The 12,342-nt window shown below is 44.9% G+C and overlaps 1 protein-coding gene across 1 annotated transcript; it reads right to left on the bottom strand.

Moving 5' to 3' along the window:
* Positions 1 to 3,465: 3,465 nt before the first annotated feature.
* LOC102402188 (cationic amino acid transporter 3-like) lies at positions 3,466 to 8,241 on the bottom strand. Its single transcript, XM_044931680.2, has 11 exons — positions 7,872 to 8,241; positions 7,142 to 7,300; positions 5,970 to 6,129; positions 5,658 to 5,770; positions 5,268 to 5,490; positions 4,959 to 5,098; positions 4,752 to 4,854; positions 4,375 to 4,562; positions 4,012 to 4,178; positions 3,644 to 3,752; positions 3,466 to 3,497 (listed from the first exon to the last, which is right to left on the bottom strand). Exons 1-11 carry the CDS (start codon positions 8,239 to 8,241, stop codon positions 3,466 to 3,468), a joined length of 1,764 nt encoding a protein of 587 aa, XP_044787615.2.
* Between the last annotated feature and the right edge of the window lie 4,101 nt (positions 8,242 to 12,342).

Genomic DNA, 12,342 nt, shown 5'->3' with positions numbered 1-12,342 from the left:
ATTGTTACAGAAAATGCATCATTTTTCCTTGCTAGAAAATTGTCCACATTCTGGTTTTGGCTAATAATGTTTTTGGATGAAACTCTTAGGGTCTTCTATGAACTAGCAGTTGAACTAGAAGCTTGAATACATTCTGATTCAACTTCTCATCAAGACTCTTTCATGGACAGTGTTCTGTGTTGCCTGTTCTAGCACACTGGGTAGCACGGGATATCTGGTTGTGCCCCAGCAGTAAGGGAAGAACAGCAATCAGGTGATGTCAGCCTCTTCCATCAAAGCTTTACTCAAAAGAATCAGTCTCCATGAACTGCTTTCTAAGCCTGTTATCTCAGAACTTGTAAGATACTGTATGTCCTAATTCTGTTCATCCTCATCTGTTTTAAAATTAATCTAATAACTTGTACTCAATATCTTGACCTCCATCCCTCGTTCACTCTACATCAGCTGTTCATTCCCACCAACAGTCCTCTACTTCATTATTACCAATGTCTTCAATGTCCGTAAGCCCAATTTAAACATTAATTCTGCAGCAACACATTTTAATCTTGTCTCTCCAATTTCACTTCCTTTTAGTTCTATGCAACTCTAGCCATTTATCAACTAACTATTACTTCCCACCCACTTCCCTCTCCTCTGGCAAAGTATTTTTTCAATAAAGAACTTTGCCCCATCAACTCTGTTGTGTAACTCTAAGAGTATGTGACTGGCTTACCTGGTGGCTCAGTCAGTTAAGAATCCACCTGCAATGCAGGAGACATGAGTTCAATCCCTGGGTCAGGGAAGATTCCTTGGAGAAGGAAATGGCAACCCACTCCAGTACTCTTGCCTGGAAAATCCCATGGACAGAGGAGCCTGGAGGGCTACAGTCCATGGGGTCACAAAGAGTTGGACACGACTTAGGGACCAAACCACCACCACCACACTATAACTCAATAAAGTTGGGGAGGGATAAAAATGACTGTTTTGCTTTATCATTATGAAATGATCCAATTTATCAGTGAGTATTCTCTTTTTATTAAAGTCTATTTTGTTTGATATTAATATAGCTGCCTTGGCTTTCTACTATTACATTTGCACATTATATCTGTTCCCTTACTGTTGAAAGTGAAGTCTCTCAATCATGTCCAACTCTTTGCGACCCCATGGACTGTAGCTTACCAGGCTCCTCCGTCCATGGGATTTACCAGGCAAGAATACTGGAGTGGATTGCCATTTCCTTCTCTAGGGGATCTTCCCCACCCAGGGATTGAAACTGGGTCTCCTGCATTGTAGGCAGACGCTTTACTTTCTGAGCCACCAGGGAAGTCCCTTACTGTTACTTCCAACCTATTTGTATGCTAGCAAATTTGGAAAACTCAGCAGTGGCCACAGGACTGGAAAATGTCAGTTTTCATTCCAATCCCAAAGGAAGGCAATGCCAAAGAATGCTCAAACTACCACACAATTGCACTCATCTCACATGCTAGTAAAGTAATGCTCAAAATTCTCCAAGCCAGGCTTCAGCAATATGTGAACCATGAACTTCCTGATGTTCAAGCCAGTTTTAAAAAGGCAGAGGAACCAGAGATCAAATTGCCAACATCTGCTGGATCATGGAAAAAGCAAGAGAGTTCCAGAAAAACATCTATTTCTGCTTTATTGACTATGCCAAACCCTTTGTGAGGATCACAATAAACTGTGGAAAATTCTGAAAGAGATGGGAATACCAGACCACCTGATCTGCCTCTTGAGAAATTTGTATGCAGGTCAGGAAGCAACAGTTAGAACTGGACATGGAACAACAGACTGGTTCCAAATAGGAAAAGGAGTACGTCAAAGCTGTATATTGTGATCCTGCTTATTTAACTTATATGCAGAGTACATCATGAGAAATGCTGGACTGGAAGAAGCACAAGCTGGAATCAAGATTGCTTGGAGAAATATCAATAACCTCAGATAAGCAGATGACACCACCCTTATGGCAGAAAGTGAAGAGGAACTAAAAAGCCTCTTGATGAAAGTGAAAGTGAAGAGGGAAAAAGTTGGCTTAAAGCTCAACATTCAGAAAACGAAGATCATGGCATCCGGTCCCATCACTTAATGGGAAATAGTTGGGGAAACAGTGGAAACAATGTCAGACTTTAATTTTTTGGGCTCCAAAATCACTGCAGATGGTGACTGCAGTCCTGAAATTAAAAGACGCTTGCTCCTTGGATGGAAAGTTATGACCAACCTAGATAGCATATTCAAAAGCAGAGACATTACTTTGCCAACAAAGGTTCGTCTAGTCAAGGCTATGGTTTTTCCTGTGGTCATGTATGGATGTGAGAGTTGGACTGTGAAGAAGGCTGAGCGCCAAAGAATTGATGCTTTTGAACTGTGGTGTTGGAGAAGACTCTTGAGAGTCCCTTGGACTGCAAGGAGATCCAACCAGTCCATTCTGAAGGAGATCAGCCCTGGGTTTTCTTTGGAAGGAATGATGCTAAAGCTGAAACTCCAGTACTTTGGCCACCTCATGTGAAGAGTTGACTCATTGGAAAAGACTCTGATGCTGGGAGGGATATGGGGCAGGAGGAGAAGGGGATGACAGAGGATGAGATGGCTGGATGGCATCACTGACTCGATGGACGTGAGTCTCAGTGAACTCCAGGAGTTGGTGATGGACAGGGAGGCCTGGCGTGCTGCGATTCATGGGGTCACAAAGAGTCGGACACGACTGAGCGGCTGAACTGAACTGAATGTAAAGTGTAACTCTAGACAAAATATGTAGTTATGTGTGTTTCCTTTTTGAGATTTCCATCTCTGTGTTTTTGCTGGAATTAGGTACAAGAAGGTGCTTCTTATGTGTATGTTAATATTTTATTTCTTCCTCTAGTTGCTGGTTATGTTGTTGTACTTTCTTTGTGAAAAATCATCTTGTTGCTCACTTCTGATGCATGCACTTTTCTATATGAATAAAGGGAATGACTCAGTCATGTCTGACTCTTTGCAAACCCATGGACTGTCCATGGAATTCTCCAGGCCAGAATACTGGAGTGGGTAGCCTTTCTCTTCTCCAGGGAATCTTCCCAACCCAGGGGTTGAACCCAGGTCTCCCACATTGCAGGTGGATTCTTTACCAGCTGAGCCACAAGAATACTGTGGAATCCCAAGAATACTGGAATGGGTAGCCTATCCCTTCTCCAGTGGATCTTCCTAGCCCAGGAATCTATATGAATATTATGCTTTAAAAAATTTGCTTACATATTGTAAAACATCAAAGTCATTTTGTCCACTGGCAAAAATACGCGGCTGTAAATGCTGTCCACCTTCATACTCCATCGAGGCTCAAAGTGTCTCTTGAACCAGCAGATCCTCCAGTGCATGGAGTGTTTCCACATAGCATCTCTTTCCTGTGGTTAAGATGCTTCAGGACCTGATATGTTTTTGTCAAGTCTTGGAGGTGGAGGCTGGTGGCTATTGATGGTTGTTCTCTGCCAGGCTGTGTCAGATCCCATATCCAAAGTATATGAGAAATCCTAATAGGAAAATGAGACAGTGAGAAGGAAAAGTAGGTGCTCTCCTCATTTACAGAGGCCAAGAAGTCTCCTATTAAGACAGTTTGGGGGAGTTCAGCTTGGGTTCAGTCACTCAAGTGGAGTCTTTATCCCAGAAAACCACTTACCAGTCACATTCCAGACACCAAACTGGGCCCAGGTCCCAGAGGTCATCTGCATCATCAGGTAAACATTCACAAAGATGCCCACCAGTGGGAGGACAGGCAGAGCAGGGACCTGTGGGTAGAGTCAGTTAATCTCTCAACACAGCCCAGATGTCTGAAAGGGAGACCCTACCCTACATTCAGTCCAATTCAGGCTGTATGTTCAGTGCCTACTGAGATTGTATATGTAAAGTGCTGAGTGTGGGCCAGGGAAGGGTCCATTTGTTTTAGCAAATCTCCTTCTTCCTTTGTCCAGCAAAGATGTTTAGACCTCAAAGCATGCAGACTTCATTCACTCAAGGTGGACAGTTTGGACATGTGAGGTCACTTACCTTGAAGTAAAGAGCAGTGGGGTCCTGGGGCTGCCTCCAGATGATGACCGTGACCCCAATGATGAGCAGCAGCAGCAGCACAGCCACTGTTGTGAGCACGGGGTCTCCAGAGAACACACGTCTGGGCCACTGGGCCAGGATCAGGCTCAGGATTATCAGCAGGAGAACTGCAAGGGTCAAGGAGGAGGAGAACAGGCTGGACCCAGAAGACAAAGATTTCAGGATCTTGAGTCCACCCATGAAACTGCTTACATTAGAAAGGGCCATCATATCTCCATGACTCCTCCTTAACTGCCAAAGACACAGAATCCCACCCATCTTGTCAGTTTCAGAGCATGACCAAAGAGAAATCCCAGTGCTCACCAAGCAGGGAGGCACATCCATAGATAATCTGGCCAGATTTCCAGGTGAGGTTGGTGCTGGTAGAAAACCACAGACTCTTTAGAATATTTGAGTTTCCTGCTTCAGGTACAGAGTCGAAAGGACTTCCTTCAACTTCGGGCTTCACCTCAGTTTTCTCCTTCTTGCTTAAATTCTGATCTCGCTGGTACCTGAATTAGAGGCATTATGGCAGTATTAACAGCAGCCCCTGCTCATCCAACATCACACAGCTTATTCCACATCAGTCCTGCATTAAGCAGAGAACACGTTTAGAAGGTAGCATGAAGGCAGAAGATGATTACAACCCCATTAATCCCCACAAGTCCAAGGTCCCCAGTCAAGGTGTAGTGGAGTCTCACCTGAGAACAAGCACAGAAAAAGCCACCAGGGAGTAAACAGACAGAGTCCCAATTGACATGAAGTCCACAAGATCCCTGAACTCAAAGAGTAATGCCATGACCCCTAGAAAGAGGGCGTGAACAAGGTGGGGAGAGAGCGTGAGAAACCACTGGAAACATGCAAGGGAGGGAAGTCAAACAATGAAGTAGTGGGTTTTGTTTATCCACCTGCAAGGTTTCCAGCAGACGTGATGGCCATGATGGGAGTATGGGTGCGGGCATGGATCTGGGCAAGGCCCCAGAAAAGGAGCCTGTCTTCTGCCATTGCACAGATCACAGGAGGGGTGGTGAACATGGTACCAAGGAAGCTGGAAGAGAAAATGGGAGCATGTTGGGGCTGTGGAGAAGCAGGAGAGACAAGGGCATCTGTTCCCTAGTCTACATGGGGCAAGGTGTCCTTCCCTCTTGTCTTTTAATGCTGAGGGCTGGGATACCTGAGCATCTAACAGTAGATGGAGAGAAAGCCATGTTACTGACCTGGATGTAAGAGCACAGAGGGTGCCAACAGCCACGACATATCTGGCAGGGTCCCAGCCAACGTGGAGAAAAGCCTGTGGGAAGGGGCTGTCACGATGAATCTGGTAGTAGGGGACCATGAGGGTGAGTGCCGCTGAGACACCAAAATATGCCAAAAAGCAGATGAAGAGCGTGATCATGATGCTGATGGGGATGGACCACTGAGGATTTAGGGCTTCTCCCCCTGCAGGATAGGGGGAAGTACTGGGTCAGGTAAACACTGGAGTGAAATCACAAAATTAAATTCCCTTCTCAATGTTCAAAACCAGGATCACCTTCTCCCAACTCCTAATGCCAAGGGCAGCCAAATTGGCCTCAAACCCCTGATGGAACACACAATAACCATGTTACCTCTAGTGGCAATGAAATCAAAGCCAAGAAATGCATAGAAACACGTAGCTGCTCCATGGAGAATTCCTTCAAAGTCAAAGGGCACAAACCCTCCAGAACCCAGAGGGGCAAAGCTATGATGAGAGAAGGGATAAGGAAGAAGTTGGGTAAAGTGAGTTCAGCCACCTCTACTGGGCTTCTCCCTTCATATCACAAGTCCTGGCTCCAGGACCCTGTTATCTGGATCCATCAACCAAGATCTCTTTAGTCCCCACCATATTCCCAGTTCTGCACCCTCACATGCATTACAATGACCAAGAGAACCCTTCTAACCTAGAGGTGTCAGTGGATCCAGCCTGTTCTGTGAGCTTCCAGTTGTGCAGGTCTCCCTTAATGAAGCCAGAGATGATGATGAAGCTGAGAACCAAAATGTTGATGCCTGTGAACACTTTGTTAACCAGGGTCAACTCACGAACTCCCAGAACCTGTAGTCCTGTGGGAAAGATGGCATATGAGACATCTAAGATAGCCAAATCCATAGAAACAGAAAGCAGACTAGTGGTTGCCCAGGGCTGGCAGTTGGTGGTAGTGGACAGATGGTAGTGACTGTTCAGTGGTACAGGGTTTTCTTTTAGCATGATGAACATGTTTTGGACTATATAGAGGTGATGGTTGCCCAACAGCTAAGTCCCATTGAATTGTACACTTTAAGATGGTTAAATTCTTATGGTGACAATCACCTCACAATATATACATCTACCAAATCATCTCATGTAAACCTTAAATTTATACAGTGTTGTATTTATATTTCAATAAAGCTGGGAAAAATAATAAAATGTTTAATTTTATGCTATATTAATTTCCTCTCAATTAAAACACATCTTTGGGGACTTCCCTGATGGCCCAGTGTTTAAGAATCTGCCTTGCAATGCAGGGGATGTGCGTTTGATCCCTAGTCAGGGAACTGAGATCCCACATGCTGCAGAGCAAGCAAGCCTGTGCCCTTGCACTCTGGAGCCCGAGTGGCACAAGTAGAGAGTCTGTGCACCATATCTAATTTCCATCACAGCCAAATACATAAATAAAAATTTTAAAATATATTTTTTATAAAATGATAACCCATATTTGGTCTTAATACAGAGAAGAAACTTATAGGTCTAAGTAATTGATCCTCAGTTGGGGTGATTTGTCCACCTCTTGACTTTTGGAAATGTCTGGAGACATTCTGATTTTCCCAGAGATGCTACTCAACACCCAACAAGAATCTTTTTTTTTTTTTAAAAACCTGAAGTGCACACTTCCACACCTTTGAATGATCCAGCCCAGACTGTCAATAATGCCAAGTGTGGGAAAAAATGGTCTATGTCTTACCTTCCAGTCTTTTGTGTCACACATCCTCCTTTCCAGTCCTAATCCCCTAGCATTTTTCAATCCCAAGCCTTTCCCTCCACACTTCCCCCTTCCACACCTTACTCCCTGCTTCCTATCACTGACCCCTGTCTCACCTGTGACCAGCAGCACCAGGCCCAGGGCAAAAAAATCTGGATACCTGGCCAGGAAGTAAGGCATATTCAGAGAGAAAGATTCTTGTAACACCTGAGAGATGTGGTTCCCAATCAGGTTGTCAAAGATGTAGCTCCACGCCCTGGCCACACTGGCCGTGGCTGCAGCAACAGAAGAAGCAATATTCATTGACAAGCATAAATCTATTCTTGATATGGTATACTTTGGGGGGGGGGCAGCTCAAACAAAATATTTAATCTCAAAGAGTTTCTTTTCATGGATTGGAGAGGGCAGACCCAGATGATTCACAAAATAGGTCAGCTGTTTAATATGCTATGAGGAGATCAATTTTATAAAAGAAAATATAACAGAAAGTTGGGATCAGGAGAGCTGGAAGATGTGGGTTGAAATTTTAAGTCCAGGTGTAAATAAAATCCCATGAAGGCAACAGCTGAGCAAAGACTTCACTAAGGGGAGGGGATGAGCCTGTGGGCCATGCCTCCCTCTCACCTGCTCCCTACAGTTCCCTTTCCTCTGGGTTCTTGGTCCAATTATTTAGGAAAAACAGGATAGACTTAAGTACAATGAAGCTGTGGGATTTTCTTGCCACTATTATCCATTTCACTCCACAAGGTCTAAAACAATGCTCTCATGAATGAGTGAAGACCTGAAACCTACCTCTTAATTTCCTGATCTGAAGCCCCACACTCTCCCCTCAATCCATCATCTCACCAATGACATAGGACAGTATGAGGTTCCAGCCAGTGATGAAGGCACACAGCTGACCCATGGTGACACAGCTGTAGAGATACGCAGTACCAGAGCGTGGTACCCGGGCCCCAAACTCAGCAAAGCAGAGACTAGACATCACACAAGACAAGGCGGCCAACAGGAAGCAGATGACAGTTGCTGGTCCAGCTCTCACTTTGGCTAATTCACCAGTCAGGATGTACACGCCAGCTCCCAGGGTGTCTTCCACACCCACGGCCACCAGGTCGAGGGTGTTCAGATAAGCTGTGGTTCTCTCAGACTCCTGTCTGGGCTCCAGCGGCTGCTTGTGGATAAGTTTCTGACCAAATTGGTGAACATACTGACGCAGCATCCTAGACATAATTGAGGTGGCTCCGATCTGCAGAAAACACAAAGCCATCAAGAATGTCCATTGGCCCTTGACCCTGAGAGCATAATTCCTTGGAACAATGGAGTTAAGGGGTGCAGGGGGCAAAATAACACATCAGACAAATTCTTCGTCTCTGAGCTATGGTTTCTACAAACATGAATAAAACTTTTAATGTCTTTTGAAGTTACTGGAAGTGTGTGAGACTTGAGGGAAGCAAAATACGTTGCATCAAAATGTGCCACACTGTTGAACTGGACACTTAAAAATGTTTCAGATGGCAAATTTGTGCTATGTGTATTTTGTGTGTGTGTGTGCTCAGTCACTCATGTCCGACTCTTTGCGATCCCACATACTGTAGCTTGCCAGGCTCCTCTGCCCATGAGATTTCCAAGGCAAGAATACTGGAGTAGGTTGCCATTTCTTACTCGAGGGGATCTTCCCAACCCCAGGATTGAACCCACATCTCTTGCATCTCCTGCTTTGGCAGGTGAATTCTTTACCACTGTGTCACCAGGGAAGCCCATTCATATTTTATCATCATTTTAAAAATGCTGCCAATGATATGCAATAGAGCCAGCATCACAGAGTTTTTGGGTATAGCAAACCCCATGATAATTTAATATAAATCACCATACAGTCATCTCTGCAGTTACCAAAATTGGAGGATTCTCACGTCCCTTATATCATTCCCATATCTACAGAGGAGGAACTCTCAGATACGGAGGCCAACAGTATACAGGGACTGTCATCACTATTCACACCATAAACCTTGTATAAGGGAAATCTTTAATATTGTTTGAATATTAAAGAGTCTCAAAATGTCCTGACTTGATCCAACCCCCTAAACCCTACCTCTTCTCACACATACAGTCCCCAGCTCCTGTTTTCAGCTGGAAAACAGGTCTCTCCGCCCTCAGGCTGGAGCCGGGCTGAACCCCCTGCACTCTGGGGTTGCAGAAGCCTTTTTGGGAGGATGTGAACTCAGCACCCAGTCTCCTACAGAAAGGGGTGACCTGAGACTTACTGGATCCTTTGAGCAGAGCCTGGAGCACTGGGTCAGTCAGGGAGGCTGAGGTTAAGCCGTGTGGGCTGGAGCTGAGACATCTCCAAGAACAGAAGCGGGGAGTCCTAGCACAGAAGACAGTCCTCACCCCTGGGTTGTTGGGGTGGAGATGGGGCTGGGAGGGCGGGGAGCATCTGCAGTGTTACTATCAGCCCTGACTCTTCTGTGGTTACCCTCAGGGGAGATCCTGAGAGGGTTTTTTTTTTTTTTTGGTGGTAAAATACCCATAACTTGAAATTTACCACTTTAATCATTTTATGTGTCCAGTTCATTTGTGTTAAGTACATTCACATTTTGTCCAGGACTTTTTCATCGTGCAAAACTGAGATCATATACTCATTAAAAAATTTCCCTTTCTCCTCCTCTTAATTCCTGGCAATCACCATTCTACTCTCTAACTCAATGAATTTGACCACTCTAAGCACCTTATTTAAGTGGAATCCTTCATTAATTGTTCTTTCCTATCAGGTTTATTTTACTTAGTATCATGTCCACTAGGTTTATCCATGTTGTAGCATTATATTCCCTTCTTTTTTAATGCTAATAAACTCAATTATTGGTAACACTTTGGCTTAACCATTTCTTGATCAAGGGGACTTGGGTTACTTTCATGTTTTAACTACTGTGACTAATACTGCTTTGAGCATGCATGTACAGATATCTTCTTCACGGTGTGCTTTCAATGCTTCTGGGTATAGTCTCAGAGAAAGAATTGCTAGATCATATAGAACTTCCCAGGTGGCTCAAACAGTAAAGATTCTGCCTGCAATGCTGGAGAGCTGGGTTTGATCCCTGGGTCGGGAAGATCCCCAGTAGAAGGAAATGGCAACCCCCTCCAGTATTCTTGCCTGGAGAATCCCATGGACGGAGAAGCCTGGTGGGCTATAGTCCACAGGGTTGCAAAGCATCAGACATGATTAACACACACAGACACACACAGACACACACATGATTCTAAGATTTTACCTGCTTGTGATGGAGAAAAAATTCTCATGCTGAGGTGTGGGAAAGTCATTTTGGCTTATAAACCATTCAGTCTGAACTGTGTGTGAACTAAGACAGCCTGTCCAACCCTCACAGCTCATCTACTTTAACCATTGAGGTAAAGAATGTCTGTTTTGAAGATAAATATGAGTAACTCCCTTCTCATGGTGTCCATGTTAAGACTTGCTGGAAGATAAGGTTCCCTTCCCAGACACCAGGGTCCTGCTGTCTCAGTGTCTATGTACTAGGTCTGTCTTTCTTGAAATCCAGAAGGAATATACCCTGTTGTGCTGATGTGTGAGCTTTGTTTGGATGAGATGTAAGACTGTGCTGGAAACCATGCTTCAGCAGAGCAGTTCCTCAGAGCTCTCTGAGAGACAACCTCACAAGCTATAGTCCTCAGCTTGGGTCAAACAAAACTATTCCATTTCTATTGCGTGTATTGATTGTTTTCCTGGGCACTGGAAGTAATTGATCATCAATCTGGGGACCCCTCTCAACCTTGCTCCTTCCCATTCCTCTTATACCACTTGACTCCCCACAGTCTTCACGTGACCTGACACACTCCAGTGGGGAGCCCCAAGCCAAGCTGGACCCCAGTTGGAATAAGAGGAACCTAAAATCTCTGATGTTAGTTCAAGCAACAAAAGCATTGAATACACATGTGCTTGTGTCCAGCCTTGCACAAAGGGATGAAAGAGGATAAAAGGGAGTGTGACGTGGTCCGCTTCTTAAAGGAGTCTGCTTTCTGGAAGACTGAGCATCAAGGCAGAGAAGGGAAACATGTAGTAAGAGGCAAAAAGCACTACATCTCACAAAAGGAAAAAATCAGGAATCAGAGGGGACGGATGAGGTGGGGTGTGGGTTGGAAAAGATTCTGACATACGTCAAGTGACACACAGGCTAAAACACTGGCCAGAGACCACCAGTGTGGGGTTTGCATGTCATAGTCGAATCTCCCGTTAACTTTGCTTTTTTAAACAAATTACTTATTTATTTATTTTTGGCCTTGCTGGGTCTTCTTTGCTATGAGCAGGCATTCTCTTGTTGCGCCAAGTGGGGGCTACTCTCTAGTTGTGGTGGGGGAACTTCTCCTTGCGGTGGGTTCTCTTGTTGCAGAGCTTGGGCTTCCAGGCGTGTGGTTTTAGTTTCCCTGAGACAGATGGGATCTTAGTTCCCTGACCAGGGATTGAATGCACAGCCCCTACATGGCAAGGCAGATTCTTAACCACAGGAAGACCAGGGAAGTCCCTCCCATTAACTTCTGAAAAGCCAGCCCCACAAGATGAAATGGCTTAAGCTGTAGTGGACAATTTCAGTTGGGTGTGTGGGGACCCACTCAAATCCCCAGAGAAGAGAATTTTAAAGGAAAACATCTGAGATGTTTTTTCTGCAACAAATGCAGAAAAAACATCTTCTCAGAGTTTCTTGTATCTGACTCACAGCAGAGAATTCTGGGAAATAAGGCTGTAATAAATTTCATCTTTGAGGGAGAGGCTGCTCCCAAGAGGATGAAGACCAGTGAAACTATGACTATTAGCATGTGTGTGCTCAGTCATGTCTGACTCTTTGGAACCCCATGGACTGCAGCCCGCTAGGCTCCTCAGTTCACAGGATTTCCCAGGCAAGAATACTGGAGTGGGTTGCCATTTCACTCCCCAGAGGATCTTCCAGATCCAGGGATCAAATCCAGGTCTGCATTGCAGGCTTATTGTTTACTGTGAGCCACCAGGGAAGATCCAACTGAAGTAGTAGTTCAGTTCAGTTCAGTTCAGTTGCTCAGTCGTGTCCAACTCTGTGTCCATGGACTGCAGCATGCCAGGCCTCCCTGTCCATCACCAACTGCCTGAGTTTACTAAAATTTATGTCCATTGAGTTGGTGATGCCATCCAACCATCTCATCCTCTGTCTTCCCCTCATACTCCCACCTTCAATCTTTCCCAGGATCAGCGTCTTTTCTAATGAGTCAGTTCATCTCATCAGGTGGCCAAAGTATTGGAGTTTCAGCTTCAGCATCAGTCCTTCCAATGAATATT

This window comes from Bubalus bubalis, chromosome 18 (assembly GCF_019923935.1).
Source record: "Bubalus bubalis isolate 160015118507 breed Murrah chromosome 18, NDDB_SH_1, whole genome shotgun sequence".
In the NCBI taxonomy this organism is placed as follows: Eukaryota; Metazoa; Chordata; class Mammalia; order Artiodactyla; family Bovidae; genus Bubalus; species Bubalus bubalis.
The sequence above is the reverse complement of the archived record's forward strand: the minus strand, read 5'-3'. Positions and strand labels throughout refer to the sequence as shown.